At 34.6% G+C, this 15,190-nt stretch overlaps 2 protein-coding genes across 3 annotated transcripts; one reads left to right on the top strand and one right to left on the bottom strand.

Moving 5' to 3' along the window:
• Positions 1–3,034: 3,034 nt before the first annotated feature.
• Positions 3,035–12,581, top strand: LOC126974950 (rabenosyn-5). Of its 2 annotated transcripts, none has more exons than XM_050822709.1 (6): positions 3,035–3,402; positions 4,517–4,660; positions 5,889–6,106; positions 8,881–9,075; positions 11,089–11,346; positions 12,367–12,581. In XM_050822709.1, exons 1-6 carry the CDS (start codon positions 3,129–3,131, stop codon positions 12,439–12,441), a joined length of 1,164 nt encoding a protein of 387 aa, XP_050678666.1. In that variant the 5' UTR covers positions 3,035–3,128; the 3' UTR covers positions 12,442–12,581. The 2 variants fall into 2 exon arrangements, with proteins under 2 accessions (XP_050678666.1, XP_050678665.1); XM_050822708.1 differs by having other exon boundaries at positions 3,035–3,557; positions 4,513–4,660.
• On the bottom strand, positions 12,508–14,870 carry LOC126974924 (dynein axonemal intermediate chain 4). The gene has a single exon (XM_050822667.1). The coding sequence runs from the start codon at positions 14,828–14,830 to the stop codon at positions 12,632–12,634; it is 2,199 nt and encodes a 732-aa protein (XP_050678624.1). The 5' UTR covers positions 14,831–14,870; the 3' UTR covers positions 12,508–12,631.
• Between the last annotated feature and the right edge of the window lie 320 nt (positions 14,871–15,190).

The raw sequence follows: 15,190 nt of genomic DNA, 5'->3' as shown, positions 1-15,190 counted from the left end.
ATAAATTGTATTCAAGTATTGCTCTTTTCCATGCATCATGCGATAAGGGTGTAACTAAGCAAAATTATATGGTCGTGGTAATTGTGTACAAGAGAGACTACGATGAATTTAAATTCTAGCTAATTATTATTTAACAAATATGTGTGCGATTCCAGTCAAACGAAATAAGCGTTAATTTTTAAATATAAACAAATATTTTCAAGCTATTGCATAGCTTCTATCGCGAGAGCGGAGACCAAATCCAGAAATTCCGTAACGAAAATAACCTAACACTTACTTACTAGATCTATATACATATTTCGCCACGGTTATTGCAGTTGCCGTGGAAGTTATCGCGTATGCTTTTTGTGCAGAAGGTCTCAGGTTCGAGCCTGGGGTACGTCTTGATTTTTTTAATTTCTTTTTTTCTTCTTTATCGGTAATCGGTACTTTATCAACCCTGATAACATAATTTCTAGTTTTCACTGACTTTTCGATATGTTTATTCATTTTCGTACAAGACTAGGTATTTTGACAGAAGTCAAATCTATGGTTACAGAGTTCCTATTCCTTCAAGTTTTTTTAATATGTTATTTTTTGCAATTTAAGAAAAAGTTCTGAGGTTGTCATAATCACTTTAAGAATATGATATTTGATAATAATATTGATAATTCTGACACACTTTTTTTACACAAATTATCTTGCCCCAAGTTAAGCATATATAGCATATATAGCCTATAAATTTAAAGTTATGTCTTTTCGTGATTGTGAATTTAGGCCTATCACAAAGCCGGAATTATGTGTGTGTATAACATATTTAATAGATAAATGTGTGAGTTTAGCGACATCGGTTTCCATAGTAAAATGACATGATGCCACTTCTACTAGTTTTTTTCTGTTATGTGTGTGGAACTACATAGAAGTATAGTCTCGAAAACTGAATAGATGCGCACACTTTCTAGAATCATCCAACCCGGTCGATCACGTTCGCGCGAGTCAGGTACGTTCTAGAAAGGAACTTTCTGGAATGGTCTGGGACTCGTCTCGGCCCATATAAATAGCCGCAGGGAGGCGAGCCAGTTCGGTTCAGTTTGAGCTACCTTCGAGGTGACTTTGAAGTGAAAACTAGTTATAAAGAGTGATACCAGTGAAACCCAAGACTTGGCTACGAACTAGGACATCGTTAGTGCTTAGTGTTTGGACCTAGTGCTTTGCGTTGGACCTTGTGCTAGTGACTAAAGTCTTCAAAAGTGTCAGCAGGTCTTTTTCTCCAAATCCTTCGAACCCTACAAACCCACTTATCAATTTTACAGAATTGTAGTTAATGATAAAAAGTACTCTAAACCCACGAGCAAGTATGAAGAGGTGGATGAGTTTGGATGAAGCGAAAGAATTATGCCAAGATCGCGGCGAGTGGAACTCAGTGATCTTTGCCTATCCCTATTAGGGCGAGGCGTTATGTATATATGTATGCCAAAAACACCACAAGACAAGGCTGGTTTTACATCAACAAAATGACACATTATGGAAATTTTCTCCATTGCCTGGGCGCCTTGTATAGCAAACATGTATTATTACAGTCACCCAAGAAAAGCGGAAGCTATTTTTAAAACTATCAAAATTTCTATAATATTAGCCGTTGTGGGAACAAAGTATAATTTTATATATGTGAATGCTGGAAGTTAGGGCAGAATATGAGATGGTGGCGTTTTCAACAACTCTGAACTATATCAAAGAATATCAAATAAAATGCTAAATATTCCCGAATGGTGCCCACTAGCTTCGCAATCTCAAGACATCCCATCTTATTTCATTGGTGACGAAGCTTTTGCCATGTCAGAATATTTAATGAAAATCTATTTGGGATTTCACGCAAAAGGATCTATAGAGAAAACATATAATTACAAAGTTTGTATAGCAAGTAGAGTTGTGGAAAACGTATTTGGCATAATATCAGCAGTTTTAAGTTAACCAATGCTACTAGAAAAGGAAAACGTCTCTACTGTAGTAATGGCAATCACATATGTGCATAAGTTTCTTGCAAAAAGTGACGAATCCAGTGATATTTACACACCTCCAGGAACTTATGATAATAAAATACAAGGAACTGTCAGGCCAGAAAATTGGCGAGATGACACCGAGCTCAACAGTCTTATTCCTTTGGAAAGGAGACCACGTAGATCTCGTATAACAGTGCAACAAATACGTCAGGAAATTGCGGAATATTGTTCACAAGAGGGATCATTGAGCTGGCAAGAAAATTATAATTAGATAAACTTCGGTCCAACACAAATAGCAAATAATTAAATGCAAACCATGTACTAGCATATAATTACTTCGTCAGCAATATATACAGGGTGTGTCGATAATAATTCTTTTAATAAGCAGGTAATATTATAAAATAGTGTACCGAAATTTAGGTAGTATATTTTTATATCCCGTGCACAAAAAAATTACAGTTGCGGAAATAAAAAAAAATATAGTCAAAAATTTTATAGCCCTTTTATTTAATATTTCAGGCATTAATAGTAAAGTTATATAGGGTAAAGTCTGTTAATCAATCTGCCCTCCGAAAATTGCGTTTCATAACACTTAGGGAAGGTACTCAAATTGCCGGTGCCTGAAAGATAGAAAAAATTTGAGGACGGATAGTGTTTGATGTTCTTGTAAAATTCCCATAATTGCAACACTTGTTCAACAGTTGAATGTTCAAAAAGGGTTTAGTCGTAGTATTGTAAATATAGTTATAGGATTTGTTTTGTTTGAATAATAAAATTATTACTAAAAGAGTTTTATTTAAATGTATAACACTCGCGTTAATCAAAGAAATGATACAGTATGGATTTCACTTATAATATGCAATAAATGTAAATACCATATATAGACTATGGAATACATACTTGTTTCAACATTTACTGACGATAGAACAAAAATGAATTTCTATTCATCGTCACCTTGCACCTTGCGGCAATTTTTCATTGTTGTCACTGTCAGACGTCAGTTATCAAATGTCAGCTGAGCTGTGGAGTGTGGAGTTTTCAGTGTAGTTATTTCTGTATGTCATAATAGTCGATCTTGTGTTTTTAGATATCTGTGTTGAGATAAATTAAATATACAGAATAATGCCTTATTATTGAACAATTTTTAAAATGGCAACAGCTAATGATGATGAGATTTTAGAGGGTTTTCTGTGTCCAATTTGTAAAGCCGATTTGAAATCAGCTACTCAACTTACAAATCATTTTGAAACACAGCATGCAGAGGAACAGGATTTACTCAGGTCACTCAAAGATATCTTTGGTAAAGCTAAGAAAATAATTCTTAATGTCGATGAAAATGACCTAAAAGATACATTTGATCGTGCTCTTAAGATTAATACTCAAGATAATAATAGTTGGTATACTGAAGAAACACAAACGGTAGGTGTATCGCGCAGTTCTTCTGAATATTTCAAAGCTGTTCGATCTGCTAGATTAGAGAGATATGCGACAGAAACTAACAAACTGTTGATAAGACTAGATAAATTAGTTTCAAATATGCCAAATGAAGTAAATCAGCGTAAACAGCATGAGCAGGATGTGAGTACTTGATGATATATTTTAATTTGGTGATTCATGTTTTTGTATTACTCCCATTTTACATGAAATTATTACTTAGACTAAGTTAAAACCAAACTAAGCATGATTTAAGCCAGCATAACATGCCAATATATTTATTATATGATTGAATTTTGTGAAATCTGCATAATAAGCAGATTTTGGCTTCACTGTTAATTATAATGTTAGGTTTTAAGGACAGTATAATTTTTTTTGGAAAATAGAGTGAGGCAGGCCCTTGAAGTATTGCAGTGCTCTTTTTATTTATGTCGCCCAGCTTCTTCAAAGTTGCTTACATTATGATAGCAAGTTCTTGAAAATTTGCAAATATAAGATTACTAACTGACCCAGCACACATTGTATTGCCGATATTAAAATCGCGATACAAAAGTAACTGTTGATCATAGATGCGTGAAAATGTTGAAGTTGTATGTATTTTTTAATGCTGACTCATAATCAAACAAATTTTAAAAAAATGTCAAAAAAATTAAAAAAAAAATTGGTGTGGACCACTCTTAACATTTAGGGGGATGAAAAATAGATGTTGTCTGATTCTCAGACCTAACCAATATGCACTCAAAATTCATAAGAATTGGTCAAGCCGTTTCAAAGGAGTTTAGCTACAAACACCGCGACATGAGAATTTTATATATTAGATATTCAAAGGTTTGAAACAATTAATTAATGTTGTTTTTAAATTTTTCTATTATCATCTTTTTTAAACTTTTATTTTTAATTGGATCCTTTTGAGCTTATCATCTATTGACATTACATTTTCACTAAAATTGAATATGGTCGCCCTGCTTGTGATGAGCCCAATGGTTTGTTAATGTGACACATGGGCATAATAGTCAAATAATGGTATCACCACCAAGTTCCCTTTAACACCACAGCAGTCCTTTACAATTGTAAATAAGAAATTATATGTATCTTTCAGGTAGTCCCATGGTTGGATGGCTCATCAGTGAAGCTGTGTCCAAATTGTGCGAAATCATTCAGTTTGACAAGAAGAAAACACCATTGTAGGCTATGTGGATCAATTCTATGTCACGATTGTTCTTTATTTCTTGATTTTAATGTAGCCAGTAAGTTTATGTATTTACTATTTATTTTCATGTTATTTTCACTTGCTTTTTCTTATCAACTAATGTTTTTTTATCTTTAGTGTATTCTGTTGCAATATATTTGAATTGTAAAAATTACATCACATGGGGAAAAGCGATTCAATTAAATCCTACCTGTAACTTTTTTGGCAACCTGTAATAAGCAAATCAGAATGAGACATTTAATACATTTGACCCACAATACTGACAGATTTGTGATATAACTTGTTAATTTACAATCAATTTCATTAATTACAAGTATAATTACTCTGCCCTATGACGCGGTAGAGTGGTTCCTCGTTATAGGAAAACATGTTATAGCAGCACTTCTGTGTAGGGCATTTTTGTGATTTGTAATAATAATAATTAACCACAATTTGTTACAAGTATTTCAAACTATTTGCCTAGTTTTACTATTTTATTAAGGTTTACAACTACACAAATTTAATAAAATAATTTTGTAATAACACAATTGACACATGTGGAAAGGTATGTGAAGTCAATTATGAACTGTACAAGTCATTATAAATTTCACAGTACAAAAATATGTATGTGGGAAATCCCCTGTTATGGGGGCCATTATAATAGCGTAATATGAAACCGCATTATAGGCTGGATTACTGGATTACTGTATAATAAAATTGTCATAATACATAACACTTACACATATAAAATATAATTTTAAATAGGAACTTTCGGACTGTTGGGTTATAAAACAAAATAGTTTGGAATAGACCTCTTTTGTGCTGACTACCTCTATCATAAAGTCTTTGGAAAGGTCTTCCAGGAGAAAAAAACACTTGAATTTTGCCTCTTCTGACTTTATAAGTTATAAAATTATTTAAACCTTCATGAAATATTAATAATTACTAAATTTGTAAATGGCTATCTATATTACAATTTTATTAGTTATGGATCTATCGAAGGCCCTTCATCATCTCTGATTTGAATGTGGTGTGACTCATGACGATGATGATGATAAGATGACGTCTAAGTTATCATAATAGGCATAACCTATTTAAAAATCTATAAATTTTAAAACAAATGTGAATTTGTTGCAAAATGATGTTTTATTTTCATTATAGATGAATATTAAATTACACACATTTTTTTAATTTAGATAGTTTTTCTTGTGTGTAATAAAAAATGTATGCAGTCAAAAAAAATGTTAATCATAATAATTATTAGATAAATATCAATCTATTTACAGAAGGCATAGTAGATCCATCAGCTCCTCAAACATCGACTCCAGACCATGAAGTAACAGAGAAGAATGGCCTTCGACTATGTGAGCACTGTTATATGTTAATTGATCTCCGAAAGCAAGTACAAGATAGCCGTAATGCTAAAACAGCATTGATGACAGCTTATGAACAGATGAGGAGTTTGATGGAGCAAGCCTCACCTGCTGTGGCCATGTATGAAAAGGTATCTTCTTTGATTCTATTTGTAAAACTTGCCTTTAAAGCATTGACATACAATAAAAAACTAGATTCTTAATCACATATTAAATGGTCATCAAAAAATGTCCGAGCTGCGTTGTATGTATGTATACATTAACTTATACAGATAACATTAAAACATTCATTAAAATTATGACCTTATTTTGTGGCAGTAATGTTTAAAGTAATTGTATATGCTCGGACATGAACTACCCAGATCAGGTAATCCACTCTTAACTTTCTTTAGAATTATTTGGAAGGCCATGGGAAACATGGTGGAGTAGAGCTAGTACCTATATTTAGCAGTTTTTAAATGTTATGTCGGATGGCTTTGTAGCATGAAGTAACACATGGTTGTTAGTATAACTGTGCTAAATAAAGTGATATAGTCGTCGGTGATCAAACCTGTATATTATATTGATTTGAACCTGAAAGCCAAGCGGAGGAATGATAACCATTCCTCCGCTCCGAAACAAATAATTGTTTCATTGGAATATAGCATTATAAAAAAAGTTAGTTGCTTCTTTTTTCGGAAAATTAAAGTACGGTAACATTTGTAGACTTAATACATGTTTGCCCAGAGTTTTCCAAAATGTTTGCAAATATCGTCATCAAAAACGTCCTTCATCCGCGTTCTCATATAATCATTGCCCGCTAAAGATCCACTAATCAGTCCGAATCTTGCGCCTTGTATTTTTTTTTTAATTCCGACAATTAAAGATAAGCTACAAGATATATGCAGTCTGTAGAGGGGCTGAATGCGTTCCAAGAGCCCATTCAAGATATCCCTCAGGAAGAATGAAACAACAGCTTTATACAATGGTTCCAAATAATACAAAAGTGTGCAAATAAAAGTGTAAAAATATGGCTCCTTCTCGAGTCCAAATTACGTCAGTTGGTGTTACGTCAGTGTTGGGGCTGCTGCTTCGCCTGCCGACAGCAAACGTTGCAAATATGTCGGTTTCAATGAGTCTCACATCTGTGCCATTTGGTGTTGTGACACTTGGCCCGTGGGGCCCAGAAGCGCGGAGAATGTACAAAGTACTATCTTCTCGCTTCAATAGGGCTACTGGCAACCCAAGCACTGGCAGCTATTTCGGTCAACGGGTCAGCCTAGCTTTCTAAGGTGGAAGTGCTGCTAGTATTTTTGGTACGCTTCCCGTAATGATAGTTTTAATTTAATGTAATCATAGTATTTTTATTGAATTAGGCGTAACTTTGCGGAAATCCATAATTATACAAATGATTTGAGTTTTCTTTAGTGTTAATTCCGCCAATATTTAAAAAAAATCATAGTATTGTAAATGTAGTTACAAGATTTGTTTTGTTAACGTAATATATAATTTAAAAATCATATATGTATGTGTGTGATGTGTATTATCGGGTTTTTCATTACCTACTACGAAAATAAAATTGATATTGTAAGTACATATAAATAGGTACTAAAATCCAATTATAACAACAACATCATGACATAACAGATTTATGTTTTCATTCTATTTTTATCATGAAAGTATAAGACTTCTGTCCTATCTCACAATCTTTAACTTATGATCATTCATATGTAATGTTCATTACCTCTGCTATTTAAAACTGCTCCTGTATTATTAATAAAATCTCAGTAAAGTTATTTCAAGTTTAAAACTTTTTTGGTGTTTTAACAAAAAAAATAAACAGTGATAACTATAACAACGTAAGTGACCTAACAATAACAACGTCTAAAATGGAGTTTATCTTCTTCTATTACAAAACAGGGTTTACACAATTTAACTAAAATGTCGTAAAACACTGAAATGTACAGGAACAATTAAAGGAATGGAACGCATTTCTTGTCAGCTGTCCTCTATCTGTCATCATATAATCTAAATCTTCCACATGCATATGATCTATCAGTTAGAAACACCTTAGACAAGCTTCAGCTCGTGTTTAAATATAAGCAATTTCTAAGCATTGTTAAACGCTAACCAACAGAAAGACAGATTTGTAATAGAACTTTTTTAAACAAGTGTTAAACACTTGTTTCACTTTTTTGTAATAACACCGTACCAATGTCTTTATCTTACCTTTGTCACTACATAATTACATGACAGGAAGAAGTAATTTGAACTTAGAGTAACTTACACTGCATTTATTAATAAGACCGCGCCTGTATTGTATATTGATTAGCTCTTTCACGTTAATTTAGTAGGCAATAATAAAATATTCAGTAAACAATGGTATCTATTAAATATGTTATAAATTAGCCTCAATGAAAATAATACTATAATTTGGTAATATTTCTGATAGAAGACAAAAGTACCTGAGCACATTATCCGTCTTTAGGGGCCATTTATAAATTATGTCACATGTTAAGGGGGAGGGAGGTGTGACATTGTGTGACAAGAGGCGGGGAGGGGTCACGAATTTTGTGACATCATATTTTTCCAAAATATAATACTTTTTTATCTGATCTAAACTTGAACTAGAAAATTAACAAATTTTCATGCCTTTGTTTGTTTGATATTAATTTAATTGGAGATAACAATAATTTCGGAAGACTGCTGTTTTAATAATTCTATAAATTTCTAAAAGTAAATTTGCGAAGTACCTATGTGACATCACACTAGATAGGGAGAGGTCACACAATTGGGACCAGGTGTGGCAAGGACGGGTGAGGGGTCACAAAATCATGAAATTCTTGTGACGTGATTATAGTAAAAATGGGTGGCCCCTTAAAGGGAATGGTATCAAACTCTATGTTAATATTCATTTAATTTCCAGATGTGCCAAAGCCTGTTCGACGGTGAGTCGACGTATAACCTACAGGACGTGAACGCGATGCGCGGAAAGATCGGGAAGCTAGCCGAGGGTATCGACCTCCTGAGCAAGCAGGTGTCCCTGTTCCCCGCGAATCCCGGGACGCGTCAGGCCAGACTGCAGAACTCTATACGCCAAGCTGCCGCTAATTTCATCAAGGTAATAATAATAATTAGATTTTCCCATACATTATTTCAATTACAGCCAAGAATTCATTTATTATGAAGCCACTGCTACACAATGCAATGAATTCTATCGACGGTGCATCGTTTAACCGACGTTGAATTTTTTTTTTATGACAATAAGGGACGAGTCGAGCAGGATGTTCAGCTGATGGTATTTGATACGCTCTGCCCATTGCAATGCAGTGCCGCTCGGGCTTCTTGAAAAACCTAAGAATTCTGAGTGGCACTACAATTGCGCTCGTTACCTTGAGACATAAGATGTTAAGACTCATTTGCCCAGCAATTGCTCCAGAACGAAACAATAATGTAATAATAATTACACATTACTGCTTCACGGCAAAAAAAGGCGCCGTTGTGGTACACTTAGTCTAGCCGGTATCCTGTACAAAGGAGCCTCCCACCAAAGGATACCCTTGGGATGGTACTTCCCTATTCTTTTAATGCCCAGGGAAGCACAGGGTGATCTCTCTCAGAACACGATATTTTCCGAAGTTAAATAAGTCACGTCAAAAATAATTTGGTATTTTTTATTTCATATCTTTTATGAAAGCTTATTATTGAAGCATTGTAAATTGTATTTCGCCCTGTAATTTACCAAATGTTTTTGCAAAAAGAAATGCGGTTTCTATTTATCCGGATACTGGGGTCAGAAGAAACGAGATAGGGCTGAATAAAAAAAATGCTAAAGCTGTCAAAATCAGCTACGATTTGTTAATAAAAGTATAACATCAAAAGTTTTATAAATAACTAAGTATACCTGTGTGTTTGCGTTTTACTTATATTTTGAATTCATATTTATTTTTTAAATATAAAAACGAAGAACTATTTAGAACTCGATAGACATCCCTAAAACATATGTCCTAAAACATATTAACTCCTTTTTAGTTTCTGTAGATCTCGTTTTCGTCTTTTCAAGAAATATTATTTCTGTCTTATTTGATTGTTGACTCTCATTTTTGTGTTCCTTAAATATTAGAAATCTGTATTCTTCAAATAAACAAATGCACAATTATAACACTAAACTAAACGAACACAGAAGAACTTAATTTAAAGTAAAAAGTTTTAAATGGCCCGAATCTACTTGTAGAAACCCGTTCACTTAAACATTAACCCACTTATTCATAATAGTCTGCTAACCTAAAGCATTGCTAATTCGCACTCTGTCTTCGTCTATCGACCTAAGTCAGAATGAGAAAAAACACTCCTAAGTGTCTGTTTAAAGTTAGCGGACCATTATGAATAAGGGGGTAAGAATAATCTTTATGTTATTAAACTGGACGTAAATTAGTGAATTGCCAGCATAAATGAAAAATGTTGCCGTGTAATTAATAGTTGAAATATAAACAAGCGCTAAATAGGCTATAGACAAAGTAGAGACAACGTTAAGAAACACCCAGATTTGTTTCTATTCGACCGGTTAATTCGGTTGTAAAGAAATAATTTTATTAAGATAGTAATGACGTCCGGTTTTATAGTTAACTAGCTGACCCGACAGACGTTGTTCTGTAAGATAATAAAAAAATGTTTTTAATATATTTGTCAAAAAAAATTCAAAACATCAAGAATTATTTCGTAAAATATGCTCCCTGTTGTTATAATGAAATTGTTTCATAGCAGAACTTTCAAACCGTGCTTCAATAAATTCTCTCACAGAAAATATGTCCATACAAAACAAATATTGGAAATAAAAATAATTATGGGTCCCAAATCGAGATATAAAGTATCCTATCTCTCAAGTTGGACTAAACTGCACTCCATGAAGTAATCCCCATTTAAATCCGTTCATTAATTTAGGAGTCTATCGCGAACAAACAACGTTTCACGTAATTTATATATATTAAGATAATATTAAATAAACTGTTGTCATAACTTACCAATGAGTGAGACACATATGCGTGGTATCTTGATTGTTGAACAAAAACTATTGTGAACTATAGGTAGTATAGATATATAAATAGTTTACAGTTGAATATGTTTTATTATTTAGGGAGACTTGTTATCACTTCGCAAGTTACCCACGGAGGCGCAAATTGATGAAGTGAGGAGACAAAGATACGAACGAGCGCAGAAGAAAGTGGAGATGGAACGGCAGGCAGCGGAAAAAGAAAAAGAATGGAAGGAGAGAGAGGGTAGCAGCAGAGACAACTCAGTCCAGCATGATGACGAACTTAACCCGTTATTGGAACAAATGAATATTATCCGAGGGTACATCAAGGAAGCCCGCAAAGAATTAAGGTTTGAGGAAGTAAGTTGTAACACATGTTATTTTAAATTTAATATAGCGACAAGAATCACGAAAAAATCACTGAAACAGGAACATACCGCCATCTTGAAAAATTAAACTTAAATAAACAAATAGTAATGACCTCTTAATAATGAGTATGCAGCTATTTCTCAATTCTAAATAGATGATTATCCTAAAAATATGTATTATAATTGCTGGAAAAATATTTTTTTCTCTACTTTAAATGGAACTTCAATATACTTGATTTCAACACAAACCAGCGATAGGTTTTTCTACGTCATTTTCATGTAGTACGAGAAGCATTTAACTTCAAGTACCACTGTCATTATTTGACAATTGTAGTAACCTGCGAAAATTATTCGATAATGATTTCATATAATATTCCTCATGACATGGTTCATTCATCCAAGAACAAAAATTAAAAAGAGGTTCATATTATCAATGGAATCAATTACTTGCTGCTCGAGTAGTTTTCCCGAACCGATGCGACCTGCAACCATAGAGCATACTCTCAACTTGAAGGCGGGCATTGCATCTCTTGATCCCTGGTGTTTCGAATGTCCAAGGGCGGCTGCCACACCTCTTCCCATCATGTGATCCTCGTGCCCTCTTCTATTTAAAACAAATCTAAAATATATTTTTGATGGCTAAGCTATACCTTTTTTAATTATATGTGTATATAATAGTTCTTCAAATCTTAAGTTACTGAATGCAAGCTTGAGGACAGCCTTTTATTAAAGTGACCACTGCAATCCCAGTGAGTGTAGCGAATCAGTCGGAAAGATGGTTATATCATTGATAGTGTAAGGCACAACAAAATTTTCTTAAGTGCACTTTGGATGAACTCAACAAATAGGAGTACAGTGACGATAATAATCTAGAGAGTGTTGTGTTGTACTATAGTTGAAAAAGTTAAATCTGTCTATTGAAAATATTCGCAGGTTTAAGTTAATCTTGAATGTTTTTATTATATTGGACATAAGATTGGTTATGAAACAATTTGTTTTCTGATCGTTTCAGGTAGCAATCTTAGAAGAAAACCTCAAAGAACTGAAGAAAGAATATCATTTCCAAATGCTCTCTAACAAATCCTAGTCAATGTTAACTAGTTATGAATAATATATAAGTGCAACTTAAGTATTAGAGCAATACATTCACTGATATTTTAATAGTTATATAATTATTATTATTGTACATTTTATATTTATCTATAATAAATTATATTACAGTCATAAGTTGTTACTTTCATTGTAAAAAACCTAAAAAAAAATCTTATCACGTATGATTATAGATCCTGCTTCGAATATTTCTCTTTAAACTTTTTCAGCTTATCAAGCTGTCTCAATAGTTGTGGTCGCGTGCATAATGCGTTCTTGATAGCCTCGTCGAGTAAATGTTTTTGATAAAATGGTGGTATAGGTGTATCCTGTAAATGGAACGTGTGGACTCGACCCAGGGTGTCCCCGACGAAAACATTCTGACCAGACGATGAGAACTTCACGTAGGTCAGACAGACTTGCGCGGGGAATGAGTATTCGGCGCAGGGCATGTGGTTCTTGCGACGCAAGTCCCAAATAGACAAAACGTTGCCACTCGCTGACAATAGTATCGTTGAGTTGATGGGACAGAAGGCGATATCGAAAACAGGGCTAGGGCAATTAAGAGTCATGATAACTTCGTCCATACCTTCGATCCAAAATCTTATTGCGGAATCCGCGCCGCATGAAACTAACAGCGAGCCCATAAACGGAGAGTATTTCAAGCTGTAGACCGGACCGGAGTGAGCCCGGAAGACGTCCATATGTTGGTTCAGATAGTGCGTCGAACATTTGTGGATGCAACCCTCGTCTGTCCCCACCAGGTACACGTGCTGAATCCGGGGGTGCCACAGCATGCACAAAGCGGCAGGGTTCCTTGTTATGGCAACGTCAGCCTTAATGCATTGTTTTGGTGCATCCATTCCCTTCATCTGCCCTTCAACCGTCGATATTCGCATCATCGGGGTACAGATGAAATCATGGGTTTTGGTACTGGTGAACTTATTGATTCTTCCATCTTGGCAAGTTGCCATCAAATATTGACTTTCTTTGTCGGGACCTCTCCAGCTGAGGGCCCAGATTGGTTCAAAACACGGATTAGTATCTCGTTTGCTCTTAGCTACAGTTTTAATAGTGTACGACGTAATGTCTAATATCAGAACGTCTCCATTGACAAAGCCGCACCCCAACCAATTAGGGTTTTGATCCGAAAACGCAACAGACGTTACAGGATCGTCAAAATGATACGTCCTCTCTGGTATACAAGGATTCTTTGTGCACCAAACATTGACCAATCCCTTAAAACTTTCAGCGTAACTGTATTTACCGTGTGCTACAGCCAATATGTCTTCGTTTTTAGGGTTGAAAGAAACACTCGCTATGGGCCTATTAGCTGCCTCATCACATTCTAAAGTCCACAACGGTTTCATTGTATAGATATATATTAAATCTAATGATAGCGGATCCGTTCCTACTAGACCTCTGAATATTTTTTGAGCATCAGAGTATACTGTTGTGGAAAGAACTCTTTCTGTTAATAAGACTGCATCCAAGAATGGGGGCATTGTCGCTACTTCACCAAATATTTTTCCCTTCTTCTCATGTCCAGTCTTGTCTAGAACGACTCGTTTTTTGCGGAGTAATGTTGGCGCAGCCGACTGGTACAGCACCATTTCATCTGGCTCCATCGCTGGCTTTACATTCGCTAGTTTTGCGTAAGTGTCGTGCATGTCCCACATAGACGCGAACGCTGAAGCATTTTGTTTCTGTGGTCTAATAGCTAAAGTATGTCGAGACTGTAAGACGCATTGTTTAGTTTGGGTTTCTTCCATAACCATTTTTCTATTCTTACCCTTACCAACAGTTATGTATTGGTAGAATTCGTTTTCTTCTTCGACCGCAGCGGCTTCGGCTGTATTTTTCTCGTATGAAAAACATGGCAATTCGAATAAGAAAACTGTTTCGGTTTCTTTCAAGACCACGAACACTTCAGGTGGATACGACATTACGGCATATTTTTTATGTAAGTAAAAGGCGGAAGGTGCAACTTCTAAATCACCATCGTAAGGGATATAACCCTCTTCGGTGTTTTGTGTGTGATCGATATGTATGTCGTCAAGGGATATGGTAGTGGCGAATACATTCATACCCATGTCGGCAGTTGATTTAGCTTTAAGAGCGACTTCACTCTTTGTTCGCTGTTTGCTCTCGAAAGCTGCATGTGTAAATGTGTCGATCATTGTAACGAAGTCTGGGTCGACTATATTGTCAGGGGTAACATCTTCGTCATCTACAATCACGTTGTACGTTTTGCGCTTTTCCATAAATGAGTATCCTCCTTTTCCGGGAGTTTCAATAAAGCTCGTCTTTGACGGCTCTCCCGTGGCGCTTGAACTCGGATCTGTAGTGGAATCTGGGGAAACTTGTTGGCTCTCTTGATTCGACATTTTTATGTTAACGTAGCTAAATATGCTTAAAAACAATACTTTTAACAATTAAAACCTACAGTATAAATACAGCTTTTGATGTCGTTGCTATTTGACAATTTAATGACATGTTATTATTTCAAAGTTTGGTAAATAGTTCATAATAAGAATATATAGGTACATCCAACCTCTACTGATAATTATTTGCGAACCCCGCTATTCCTTCTTATGGCATTTCAATAACTATGGAATATTAATTTGCTATCATTTATCTGTTTTTATGATTATAAATATGAGTTGTAAATTAAGATAAAAATATTAAAATGCAGATTCAGGATTGATTGATTTTCTAAATAATCTTAAATTAGACATCGGCAATCG

Source organism: Leptidea sinapis, chromosome 34 (assembly GCF_905404315.1).
Source record: "Leptidea sinapis chromosome 34, ilLepSina1.1, whole genome shotgun sequence".
Taxonomy (NCBI): domain Eukaryota; kingdom Metazoa; phylum Arthropoda; class Insecta; order Lepidoptera; family Pieridae; genus Leptidea; species Leptidea sinapis.
This window is presented reverse-complemented; position numbering and strand designations above follow the sequence as displayed.